The 13,646-nt window shown below is 43.6% G+C and overlaps 1 protein-coding gene across 5 annotated transcripts in view; it reads left to right on the top strand.

Annotated features, from left to right (window-relative positions):
• LOC100358819 (NACHT, LRR and PYD domains-containing protein 12) overlaps nucleotides 1-13,646 on the top strand; it is a 74,441-nt gene that overhangs the window by 37,562 nt on the left and 23,233 nt on the right. For all 5 annotated transcript variants that reach the window (XM_017349976.4, XM_089323737.1, XM_070067446.2 and 2 more), the window contains exons 2-4: nucleotides 4,286-4,373; nucleotides 6,256-6,300; nucleotides 11,836-13,495. In XM_017349976.4, coding sequence (XP_017205465.2) covers nucleotides 4,304-4,373; nucleotides 6,256-6,300; nucleotides 11,836-13,495 — 1,775 coding nt within the window. In that variant the 5' untranslated portion in view covers nucleotides 4,286-4,303. The remainder of the gene's footprint in view (nucleotides 1-4,285; nucleotides 4,374-6,255; nucleotides 6,301-11,835; nucleotides 13,496-13,646) is intronic.

Below are 13,646 nucleotides of genomic sequence, written 5' to 3'. Positions count from 1 at the left end.
GGCGCAGCTGCGGCATTGCAACCAATTGGGGAGTGAACCAGCAGATGGAAGACCTCTCTCTCTCTCTCTCTCTGTGTGTGTGTGTAAGTCTAACTTTCAAATAAATAAATCTTAAAAAAAAGAGTTACAAGGATAATTAAAATAATTGACAAGGTTTTGAATGCATAGGAAGAGAGTGAGAAGCCATGCTCCCCTCCAGGTCCACTACTCAAGGGCAGGAGTGATTTGTAGCTAGAGGATTGTTCCTATTTTTTTTTTTTTTTTGACAGGCAGAGTGGACAGTGAGAGAGACAGAGAGAAAGGTCTTCCTTTTCCATTGGTTCACCCTCCAATGGCCGCCACGGCCGGCGCGCTGTGGCCGGCACACTGCGCTGATCCGATGGCAGGAGCCAGGTGTTTCTCCTGGTCTCCCATGGGGTGCAGGGCCCAAGCATTTGGGCCATCCTCCACTGCACTCTCTGGCCACAGCAGAGAGCTGGCCTGGAAGAGGGGCAACCGGGACAGAATCCGGCACCCCGACCGGGACTAGAACCCAGTGTGCCGGCGCCGCTAGGTGGAGGATTAGCCTATTGAGCCACGGCGCCGGCCAAGTTCCTATTTTTTAAAAAAAGATTTATTTTATTTGTTTGACAGAGTCACAGAGAGAAGTAGAGATAGAGAGAGAGAGACAGAGAGGTCTTTCATCCACTGGTTCACTCCACAAATGGCTGCAATGGCTGGAGCTGAGCTGATCCGAAGCCAGGAGGCAGGAGCTTCTTCCAGGTCTCCCACGCAGGTACAGGGGCCCAAGGACTTGGGCCATCTTCTACTGTCCTCCCAGGCCATAGCAGAGAGCTGGATCAGAAGTGGAGCAGCTGAGACTCGGAACCAGTGCCAATATGGGATGCCGGCACTGCAGGCCAGGACTTTATCCCACTGCCACCACAGCACCAGCCCCGAATTGTTCCTATTTTGGGAGAGGACAATGATATTTCTTATCCTCTTTGAATTTCTAGAGAGTGGGAAAAGAGTGCAGAGAGTGGGAATATAGCACTCTACTGGGAGCATCACATTTCATAAGAATGAAATTGTTATGTAAATATTATAATGAAATGTAACCTCTGTCAGTTTTAATGCCATCTTACTTTTCTCTTACATTTAGCATCTCTGTTGCATTTAGCCCTGTGCTAGGTGTTTTATGGATGTCATGTTATTTAATCTTCACAACAAATTAACAAGATAGGCAATATGCCTCAGAGTCATATTGCTCAGACTGAGTCCAAGTACATTTCTATTCCATACTAAATTATACAGTAATACAAATATTAACAGTAGTTTGCAATTATTGAGCACTCACTGTGTGCTATGTAGTATGCTGAGCAATTTATATCGATTATCTCACTGAATCTTCATACTAACTTTACAAGCAAAGTGATTGTGAACTCTTCTCAACAAAGAAAGAATATGAGGGTTAGAGAGAGTTTATAGTTGTTACACAGTCAGTGAGTAGTAGAGTTATGATTTGTACACATTTGTTAGAGTCTAAAGCCTATGTGCTTTACCAATATACTCTTTTTTTCTATCAAAAATAATCAAATCCTAGAACAGTGATTCCCTTTCCCTGGTTGTATATTAGAATCACTTAGGGAGATTTTTTTTGGTGGTGGTGGTGGTGGTGGTGGTGGTGGTGGTAGTGGTGGTGGGTTTTTTTGTTTTTGTTTTGTTTTGTTTTGGTTGGTTGATTGCTAAGAAGCCTCATCATTAATGATTCTGATACGGGGTAGGCATTTGGTGTGATGGCTTAAGCCACCACCTGGGACAGCTGTGTCCCATATCAGAGTGCCTGTTTCAGGTCCCAGCTACTCTGCTTGCCATCCAGCTTCCTGCTAATGTGCATCCCGGGAGGCAGCAGATGATGGCTCAAGTACTTGGGTCCCTGCCACCCATGGTGGGAGATCTGGGTGGCGTTTTTGGCTCCTGGCTTCAGCTGAATGCTGTTGCGGGGATTTGGAAAAGTGAACAAATGGACAGAAGAGATTCATATTTCTTTCTCTCTCTATATATATATTTATATAAATGTATGTTTATATATGTATCCAAATGAAAGTAAATAAAAATTTTTTAAAATATTCTCACATAATATATACCAGGAACATGGACTATTTATTGGATTTTTAAAGCTTCTATTCATCATTCAGTTTATTCAATAAATCTTTAATGAATGTCTACTCTGTGCCAAACACCTTTTAGGTATTTATGTTCTGGTGAGACACATTAGTTAGCTATTGCCACAGTGATGCATAGCAACAACCACAAAATTTCCATGGCAGCAAAAAGCACTTATTAAGCATTGATTCTCATATATCTGGAGGCCAGCTGAGTAAGATGGGCAACTCTGACTCAGGCTGCGGTGGCTCTGCTGTTCTTCTTGCCAGCACTATGGGTAAATGGGATGAGTGACTCGTGTATTTCGTATCCTCTTTGAATCAGTGGACTAGCTGAAGCTTGTTTCTCTTGTGCCTCCTTTCGTGACAGTAACAGAATCACGAGGGTGGTGTTGTGGATTCCTTTCTGGGAAGAGGAGTGCAGTGGGGGCAAGAAGCCCAGAGTCACCACACAGACCCCGGGAGTCAGGTGAAAGCAGGCCTGAGGCAAGCAGCCTGCAGACTCATTTATTTCAGTTGCTACAACAGCTTATATAGCCAAGGCAGCCAATCCGGTCAAGGGGCAGTCTATGCCCTAACCAATCACACCCTGTTGCCAGGCAGTTTCTGAAGCCATCCAATCACAGCCTATTTCCAGGCAGACTCTGCTGTCATGTGGTTTCTGAAATCATCCAATCACAGCCTGTTGCCAACAGCCATCTTGGCATGGCCTTCTCATTCCACCACACAAGGGGATGCCCAACTATGGGTATACTCCATTAGCCAAAGAAAGTCTTTTGGCTGAGCTCAAACACAAATGATTGGATCATATGGAATTGTAAAGTGTATGGTAAAGACTGGGAACTTATCTAGTCATTCAAATTAGATGGGAAATATAATCATTGCATTATATAAATTAGAAAACATATTAGAAAGTGATAAGTAATATTGCAATGAACAAATATTCTGGAGGATAATATAAATGTGATTTTAATGTGAAGCTAAAACTAAGAACCACTCATTTTACAATGTTAACCCTGGAAGGATACCTGGCCTAATATTCCCTCAGCTGTGTTGACACAGTAAAACAGAACTACAAGTGTTGTGGGGAGGCTGGGTCCAGGTTCTTGTCTCTGATGCAAGGAGGAATTCAAGGATGAAATGTAAGTAAAGGTCAGCAGAGAAACAAGGTTTATTTGCATGCAAAGTTAAAGCACACACCAAAGAAAGCATGCTCAAGAGAGAGTTGTTCTCAATGAAGGTCGAGTCCATTCTTTTACATGATCTAGAGGCGTAAGGGGTGGTGTCTGGAGCAAGGTTCAGTGGAATATTCATAAGGGCTAGAGTGTTTGGGCAGAGCTATTAACACTCATTTCCTTTCCCTTTTTTGGAAATCTTGGAAGTATCATAGCATCAGGTGCATGGGGAGAGAATTATGAGTATCATGATTATTCTAATGAGAGATGCAGCCGGCAGCCATATGGGTTGTTTTTGGCTAGCACCAGTTCTAAGCAGTGTTTTCATCGCAGCTGGGGTTTGCCCCGGCACGGAAGGGGTGATGGGTTTGCGTGGTGCAAGCAGGGCTACAGTGCATAGGCGGGGCTGCAGGGAGGGGTTGGTTACCTCAGTTCCTTCTTGCTGGTTAATTCCCTGCCTGCATCAGAAGGGAGAAGAATCTTACTCAGGGTCCATAGGTGGATAGAATGGAAGTAGGCCCTAGGTTTCTCAGCTCTCTGGACTCTGTTGCACCATAGTATTCCAATCTGTAGTCTTAAAACTCTCCCGTGGAAATATGATGTGGGAGGACCTAGTTATTCCTACTTATCTTGACCCTGAACATTAAAACAATACTCCCTAAATTCTATAGTTTCCTTAGTAACCCAATTCAGAGCCCAGTTTGACATAGCCCATATTTGTGGCCTTCAAAACGTTATGGCTATTCTGTCGTGTTTTAGCTTTTATTCTCTTCCAGTTAGAGACTCTTAGTTGTGGGTTGTCTTCGTGGGATCCTGTCAGTTCCACCACAGCAGTCTCTTTTGTCATTGGAACTTGTCACTTCCCTAACCCTGTAATACCTTGAATGAGGAGACTTTCTTGAATGACTTATTTTGCTGTGAACTTCCGGTAGGCCTTACAGTCATCATTTCTGTTTTGGCTTGCAGTCTTTTTGATTTGCCAGGATGAACAGTCACAAGAGAAGGAAAGACATGGAACCAGCTTGTACCTGGAGTTTATTGTCTGAAAAGAAAGGTGAGTAAGTGAATAAAGTTAAGAGAGGGTGGATTAGTCTGCTTTTTCTTACTTTAACTAAAATACTTGAAAGGAGCTTTTTGAGAAAGAAAAAGTATTTCAGCTTACAGCTTGAGGTTACAGGATTGGGTGTCCCCGTAGTCTGGCGTCTGGTGGAGGCTGGTTATGCTGGGTGCTGAGGTAGGATCACATGGTAGGCCAGGAGGAGAGAGACAACCTAGGCTGAACAGGAATTCGAAGGAACCTCACATGAGAACCCCCTCTGAGGGTACACCCCTAGTGGCCCCAAAACCCACTGGCCCCACCTCCCAGATGTCATCACTAGATCCGTTCTCTGCCAGCAATCCATCAACCATTAAGACATCAGAGTTTAGACACAAGAATGAGTTTGGGGGAGACAAATCGTGCTCAGCCTGTAATGGAGGGTCTATTGTAGAGAAGTAAGCCTATTTATTCTGTTTCTCCTACTTCTCCCCGTAGCCTTTGGGATTCTTCTGAACTTTTAAAACTTTACTAGCTGTGTGTATGCATGTGTATATATCAGTGTGTGGACAATATATTAACCATTAATAATCTCTTAAAGCTGGCTCCACAATTTTTGTGCTTCTGGAAATGTGGAAAAAGAAAGGAGAAAAAGCAATTCTGATTTCTGTTGTTTTCCATAATCCCCAAAACATTTATAATTGTCGAAGACTCTAGGTCTCCCCTTGTGCTGTAACCACAGCTTGTCACAGGAGGTAGCACAGAAAAACAAAGAGTAAAGATTGCTGGAGTCTCCCCCTTGGTGGCTAATTCCTGAACTTGAAGGAATGTGTGATTGTGGGGCATGGAAACCAGTTATCCTTAGCAGAGCACTTACTTGTCTACCGTCTCTGTAATACTCTGATGTCTGCCTCTCCGGACCCTGCTTCCTCCCACCCACCTGTTATTACCCATTTAGTCACACCTTCTTCCCAACTACAGTTCTCACTATTGCTTATATCTAGTTTAGTTCAGTGCAGTTCAGTTTCTGAGAGACAGGGCCCATCCACTGATTCACTCCCCAGATGCTTGCAACAGTTGAAGCTGGACTGGGGCTGGAGCCAGCAGCCTCGAACTCAATTCAGGTCTCCCACATGGGTAGCAGAAACCTAGTTAATTAATCTGGCAGCACTGCCTCCTTAGGTCTGCATTAGCAGGAAGCTGGAGTCAGGAACTGGGAATGCAACCCAGCTATGAAACTCCAGGAATGAAACTCCAACTGTGAAACCAGGAATGAAACTCCAGTGCAGGACATCTTAACAGCTAGGCTAAACCCTGCCCCCTCACTGTTGCTTTTTAAAGTTGTACAAATAGTAAAAAACTACAGGAATGTGGAGTTGTGTGTGTGCGCTTAGGGATTTTTATTTATATATCAATGTGCAAGTGTTTAAATTGAATATATATATATATATATGACAGTAGACCATTACATATAGTTGTCAAGCTAATATCCAGCAGTGCTTTATTCTTTTCCATTAACAAGTTGGCCTCAGCAGGAGCCATAGGCTAATGTTCAATAGAAAGCAAAATACCAGAAAAAAAGTCATTTCAGATAGTGTATGCTTCTTTAAGTCCATGCCTAACATTTTCTTTATTGATTATATAAATTAAAATGGTCACACCCTAGATATAGATGTAAGAAACATTCATAAGGTTTATTTTATGTTGGAGGTTAACTACAAAATGTCTTTGTGGGTAAATTAGAAAAGATGTGAGGAGCCTTAGTTTCTGTGTTGTATTTGTGTTTGAGGAACAGCATGAGTGGCTGTAACAGTATAGGTAAATTCCTGTTTATTCCATGTTTTGAGATAAAGATTTACTTGTACTTCTCCTCCTAACCCCAGCTGTTTTTCTCCCACAGCTACTTCAAGTTCACTGGCTTTATTGTCATGGAAGGAGTTTACAGGTAGATGTCTTTTCCGTATTACCCTCTTTTTCTATTTTGAGTGTAGTGTCTCCTGGGAACTCAGCTGTTCATCTCCACTCATCTCCCATTCCCCCTCCTTATTCTTTTATGAGGATAAAAAAATAAGGATGTTTGAATAACAAACTATCCTAACAACATTTATGTCATATAGACTATACTTGAACAGGTACTGAAATACTCAGAGGATCACTGGTGGTGGAGGTCAAGAGCCCACTGTAGCAACCCCCCCCCCTTTTTAAATTTATATAAGGTGAACCAACTTCATGTATTTCACATATACAGATTTAAGAGCATAGTGATACTTCCCACCCTACCTTCCCTCCCTCCTCCTTCCTTTCTTATTCTTTCTTTAATTTTTATGATGACATACTTTCAGTTTATTTTATAATCATAAGCTTAACCCTCCACTAAGTAAAGAATTCAACAAATAGTAAGGAGAAACAAAACACTGTTCCTCAAATAGTAGAGACAAGGGGCCATAAACAATAATCAAATTGCAAAATGTCGATTTCACTCATATTACGTTTTTTTATTAGTTACCAGAGATCAGGGGAGACATATGATATTTGCCTTTTTGGGACTGGCTTATTTCACTAAGTATAATAGTTTCCACTTGCATCCTTTTTGTTGCAAAAAGACAGGACTTGGTTTTTTGTTTTTGTTTTTGTTTTTGTTTTCCACTGAGTTGTATTCCATAGTATATATACACATTTTTTTTATTCAGTCATCGGTTGATTGGCATCTAGATTGATTCCATATCTCAGTTATTGTGAATTGAAATGCAGTAAACATGGGGATACAGATAACTCTTTCATATGCTGATTTCATTTTGTTTGCATACGTTCCCAGGAGTGGGATAGCTGGATCATATGTTAGATCTATTTCCAGATTTCTGAGGATTCTCTATCCGATGTAGCAACTTTTATAGTTACAAAAAATAAGTCCTTTCCTGGTATTATCTAGGTTAGGACCAACAAACTATGGCATTTTGGCCAAATAAAGCCAGTTGGCCTGTTTTTTTTTTTAATTAATTAATTAATTTATTTTTTGCCAAGCAGAGTTAAGACAGTGAGAGAGAGAGAGACAGAGAGTTATAGATAGACAGTGAGAGAGAGACAGAGAGAAAGGTCTTCCCTCTGTTGGTTCACTCCCTCAATGGCCGCCACGGCTGGTGCTGTGCTGATCCGAAGCCAAGAGCCGGGTACTTCCTCCCGGTCTCCCACGCGGGTGCAGAGACCCTAGCACATGGGCCATCCTCTGCTGCCCTCCTGGGCCACAGCAAAGAACTGTACTGGAAGAGGAGCAGCCGGGACTAGAACCGGCACCCTTATGGGATGCCGGTGCTTCAGGCCAGGGCGTTAACCCACTGAGCCACAGCGCCGGCCCCTTGTTATGTTTTTTTTTTTTTTAAAGATTTATTTATTTATTTATTTGAAAGGCAGAGTTACAGAGAGTGAAGGAGAGACAGAGATCTTCCATCTGTTGGTTCATTCTCCAAATGGCCACATTGCTTGGGGTTGGAGCAGGCTGAAGCCAGGAGCCTGGAATACCCTTCAGCTCTCCCATGTGGATGGCAGGGGCCTAAGTACTTGAGCCATCTTCTGCTGCACTTCCAGGTCTATTTGCAGGGATCTGGATCAGAAGTGGAGCAGCAAGACTTGAACTGGCAGTCATATGGGATGCTGGTGTTGTAGGTAGCAACTTAACCCACTGTGCCATGATGTCAGCCCCAGTTGTCTACTTTATTTATCTTTTAAGATTTATTTTATTTATTTGAAAGACAGAGTTACAGAGAGAGGTAGAAACATAGAGAGAGGTCTTCCATCCACTGGTTCACTCCCCAGATGGTTGCAAAGCCAGGAGCCAGGAGCTTCTTCCAGGTCTCCCATGCAGGTGCAGGGGCCCAAGGACTTGGGCCATCTTCTGCTTTCCCAGGCCATAGCAGAGAACTGATTCGGAAGAGGAGCAGCCGGGACTAGAACTGGCGCCCATATGGGATGTCGGCACTTCAGGCCAGGGCTTTAACCCACTGCAACCACAGCACCAGCAGTTGTCTGTTTTAATAAATGAAATTTTACTGCAACAGAGCTATTCAGTTATATATTGTCTAAGGTTACTTTAATGCTAATATGGCAGAGACCCCCCCCCCCAATCCTAAACTGTTTATGAATTTGTGAAGCTTTATAGAAAATGTCTGTAAACCATATCTGGATCAGCATTCTCCTAACTCAGTTCTACAGACCACTGTTTTCCAGGAGTTAGTAACTTTACTGCTAGAAAAGGATTCTGTAGTCATTTAAGACAAGAAAATCTTGGAATCTACAAGGTTATATCATTGCTTTTTTTTTTCTTTATTTTACTGCAGGAGAGTAAAGAAGCCTTTCACATACTAATATAAGAGCCCTTCATATTCTAATATGCAATGAGAACCTCTCTGCCATAGTGTATCCCCTTCAACTTGTTTGACCAAAGAACACTTTTTTTTTTTCCACAGCTTTCTTTTTTGTGTCTTGTATAGATTTGGGAAATGCTGCCTTAGACATTCACTTAACAGAAATTTGAGCTTGATGACTGACTCCTTGGGTTATTTTTTTTCCTAGTTGGAGAAGGTGAAAAGCTACCTAGTACAGTATTTAAGAACATAGACCTCACACTACCGGAATCTAAATTAAGGCTCTTCCACTTACTAGCACTGGGCAAGTTCCCTGGTGCTATTAGCAGGATTGTCTGCTTAATTTGTAAGGTGAGATACAAAATGAAAAGTCAAGATCCCTTCTTCTTCAAATATTAGGAATTTCAAGTCAGCAGTAGCAGAACATTAATTGAAGCTTGGGTCCTTCTGAGCACAGGGGCCTATGTGACTACACAGATAGTACAGTCATAAAGGTGGCCCTGGCTGTAAGTTTCAGTTTCCTCAACTATCAAATATTGATAATACCTGCTTTAAGGGATTACTGTGAGAATTACATCAGAAGCGTGCATAGGGGCTGTGGCATAGTAGGTAAAGCCACCACCTGCAGTGCCTGCATCCTGTATGGGTGCCGGCTTGAGTCCTGGCTGCTCCACTTCCAATCCAGCTCTCTGCTGTGGCCTGGGAAAGTAGTAGAAGATGGCCCAAGTCCTTGGGACCCTGCACCATGTGGGAGACCCAGAAGAAGCTCCTGGCTCCTGGCTTCAGATTGGCGTAGCTCTGGCCATTGCAGCCATCTGGGGAGTAAACCAGCAGATGGAAGGATGGAAGACCTCTCTCTCTCTCTCTCTCTCTGCCTCTGCCTCTGCCTCTACCTCTCTGTAACTCTGCCTCTCAAGCAAATAAGTCAATCTTTAAAAAAAAGTATGCATAAAGGGTACAGTATCTCACTCAGAATAGGCAGGCAGTAATAAATGAATTGTTTTTAATTCAAAAGCATTTCAGCTGTACTCAATAAATAGTTGTTCAGTGTCTACTATATGTGGGATACCATGTTAGGTATTCAGGGTACTTTGGTGAATTAACAGGCCCCTGTCTTCATGTAGGATTTTTTTAAAAGAATTATTTTATTTATTTAAAAGAGTTACAGAGAGAGATAGAGACAGAGAGAGAGAGGTCTTCCATCCACTGGTACACTCCCCAGATGGCTGCAATGGCCAGAGCTGCGCCGATCCGAAGCCAGGAGCCAGGAGCTTCTTCCGGGTCTTCCACGTGGGTGCAGGGGCCCAAGGACTTGGGCCATCTTCTACTGCTTTCCCAGGCCATACCAGAGAGCTGGATCGGAAGAGGAGCAGCTGGGACTCGAACTGGCGCCCATATGGGATGCCGGTGCTTCAGGCCAGGGCTTTAACCCACTGCGATACAGCGCCGGCTTCATGTAGACTTAGGAAAGACAGACAATGAAAAAGTTAACAGACAAGACAGTTGTAAATTGTGATAAGTGCTGTAACAGGGGAAATGGGTTGCTGGGAAGGGGGAGAGTGGAGAAGGTCTGCTTTAAATTGGGTGGTCAGGCACATACTGCTTTAGGAAGTAATGGTTAAGTTGTGATCAGAAGGTGAAAAGGAGCTCTCCATTAGAAGAAATGGAAGGAAACTGCTGCAAGTAGAGACTAGCTCTAGTGCAAAGGCCCTGAGGTAGGAGAGAAGATAGCATTTTTGAGAAACTTAATTGTTGCCGTGGATTCGTTTCTGGGAGGAGGAGCGTGGTGGGGGCAAGAGGCGCGGAGTCACCACACAGACCCCGGGAGTCAGGTGAAAGCAGGCCTGAGGCAAGCAGCCTGCAGACTCATTTATTTCAGTTGCTACAACAGCTTATATAGCCAAGGCAGCCTATCTAGTCAAGGGGTGGTCTATGCCCTAACCAATCACACCCTGTTGCCAGGCAGTTTCTGAAGCCATCCAATCACAGCCTATTGCCAGGCAGACTCTGCTGTCATGTGGTTTCTGAAACCATCCAATCACAGCCTGTTGCCAGGAAGACTGTTGCCAGCAGCCATCTTGGCATGGCCTTCTCATTCCACCACACTAAATCAGTGTGGCTTTATTTAGGGAGTCTCCAAATGACATAGCTGAGACTGGGGAAGGGATGTGGATAGGACCTAGATCACGCAACGCCTTGTAGGATGAGGTAGTAGTTTTGTTTTGTTTTTTGTCTAAGTCTCTTTTTTAAAAATTTACTTATTTATTTGAAAGTCAGTTACACAGAGAAGGGGCAGAGAGGCAGAGAGAGAGAGAGAGAGGTCTTCCCTACACTGGTTCACTCCCCAGATGGCCACAACGGCTGGAGCTGCACTGATCCAAAGCTGGGAGCCAGGAACTTTTTCCGGGTTTCCTACGTGGTGCACGGGCCCAAGGACTTGGGCCATCTTGCATTGCTTTCCTAGGCCATAGCAGAGAGCTAGATCAGAAGTGGAGTAGCCGAGACTGGAACTGGCACCCATATGGGATGCCGGCACTATAGGCGGCGGCTTTACCCACTGTGCCACAGTGCCAGCCCCAGCAATTTTGGATTTCATATCAAGAACAATGAAAAGCTCTTGAAGCATTTTGGACAGGCTAGTGACTGATCTAATTGATGTTTGTAGAAGATGACTGGCTACAGTGTGGAGGGGAGACAAAGGACAAGAGTAGACAAGTAGGAGGCTATCTCAGCAGTCCAGGAAAGAGTTGATAATGCCTTGGATTTGGGTAGCATTTGAGGGCATAATGATAAATGGATTTGAGGCTTATTTTGGAAGTATAAGTGATAGACCTTGTTGATTGATTAAATGTAGAGGATTGAAGGGAAAAAAAAAATGATGAATGATAATTCCTAACATTTTTCTGAGCAACTGGATGGTACTATTACCTGATTTGAGATGCCTGGGAAAAGTTCTTTTGTGGGAAGAAGAGGTGGAGAAGTCAAGGTTTAGATATATAAAGTTTGGGGAGCTGCTGAGACATCCAGGTAGGACTGGTGGTCGTCGTGGTATTACCTAGAGTTGTTGTTTGTATGGTTGTTTATGATTTGGTGATTACTGTCTCTTGGTGTTGCCTCATCAGATTACCGAGAAGCATTCCAAAAACATCTCAAACAAAAATACCAAAAAATAGGAGTCGATAAATGCTATTACCACGGCAAGCATATACGGCCACGACTGCTTCTTGTCAAAGAACACGGTATATCAGAAAAGACACCCTGTGGAATTCCTCAACAAGATCATTTCATTGAGTTGGAACATGTCTTTGGTCCAAATGAAGAGAGCTGCAGCTCATCCCGAACGGTGGTGCTTCAGGGATGTGCTGGGATTGGGAAAACAGCTGTGGTGCACAAGTTCATGTTTGACTGGGCAGCAGGCATGGTTACTCCAGACAGGTTTGACTACCTTATCTATGTCAACTGCAGAGAAATAAGCCGTACTGCTAACCTTAGTGCTGCTGACCTGATCACTAACAGTTTTCAAGACTTGAAAGGACCGATACTGGATACTGTTCTCCTCTATCCAGAAAAGCTTTTATTCATTCTTGATGGATTTCCTGAGCTGCAGTACCCCGTGAGTGACCAAGAAGAGGATCTTAGTGTTAACCCCCAGGAGAGAAAGCCAGTCGAGAGCCTCTTATGCAGTTTTGTGAGTAAGAAACTTTTCCCTGAATCCTCCCTTCTGATAACTGCCCGGCCCACAGCCATGAAGAAGCTGCACTCTCTGTTAAAGCAACCCATCCAGGCGGAAATCCTGTGGTTTACAGATACTGAAAAGAGAGCATACTTCTTGAGTCGCTTTTCAGGTGCTAACGCCGCAATGAAAGTCTTTTATACCCTGCGAGAAAATGAAGGCCTTGACATTATGTCTTCTCTCCCCATCGTCTCCTGGATGATATGCAGTGTCCTGCAGTCGCAGGGAGAGGGTGACAGGACTCTTCTGAAGTCACTTCAGACCATGTCGGATGTGTATCTCTTCTACTTCTCCAAGTGCCTCAAAACCCTCACAGGAGTCTCGGTGTGGAAAGGACAAAGTTGCCTCTGGGGCCTTTGCTCTCTGGCTGCAGAGGGACTGCAGAAGCATCAGGTTCTGTTTGCGGCAAGTGACCTCAGGAGACACGGGATAGGAGTGTATGACGCCAACTGCGCTTTTCTCAGTCACTTTTTGAAAAAAGCCGAAGGAGGCGTCAATGTGTACACTTTCCTGCACTTCAGTTTCCAGGAGTTCTTGACTGCTGTATTCTATGCCCTGAAGAATGACAGCAGCTGGATGTTTTTTGATCAAGTAGGGAAGACGTGGCAAGAAATCTTCCAGCAGTACGGAAAAGGGTTTTCATCACTACTGATACGATTCTTATTCGGCCTCCTACACAGAGGAAAAGGACACACTGTGGAAACTACTTTCGGAAGGAAAGTCTCTCCAGGGCTTCGAGAGGAGCTACTGAAGTGGACGGAGAGAGAAATACAGGATAAATCCTCGAGGTTACAGATTGAGCCTGTGGACTTGTTTCACTGTTTATATGAAATTCAGGAAGAAGAATATACAAAGAAGATAATTGATGACTTACAGTCAATTATACTGCTTCAGCCTACCTATACAAAGATGGACATGTTGGCTATGTCGTTTTGTGTAAAAAGCAGTCACAGTCACCTGTCAGTGTCTCTGAAGTGTCAGCACATACTTGGGTTTCAGGAGGAAGAACAAGCCTCAGCATTGACACCACCAGCCTTAACACTGAATCAGTGAGTATGTTCCTGTCTTTCCTCTCATTTTTGACCTTCACCACTTGTTTGTTTGGTATACTGAGGGATATTATTTCTAACATTGTCTGTACATAAAGCAGTCATGCCAGCTTTGCATGTTTTATATCAGTTGATACACTAAGGATTTGTC

This window comes from Oryctolagus cuniculus, chromosome X (assembly GCF_051225735.1).
Source record: "Oryctolagus cuniculus isolate XC-2025 breed Fujian yellow rabbit chromosome X, ASM5122573v1, whole genome shotgun sequence".
NCBI classification, from domain to species: domain Eukaryota; kingdom Metazoa; phylum Chordata; class Mammalia; order Lagomorpha; family Leporidae; genus Oryctolagus; species Oryctolagus cuniculus.
This window is presented reverse-complemented; position numbering and strand designations above follow the sequence as displayed.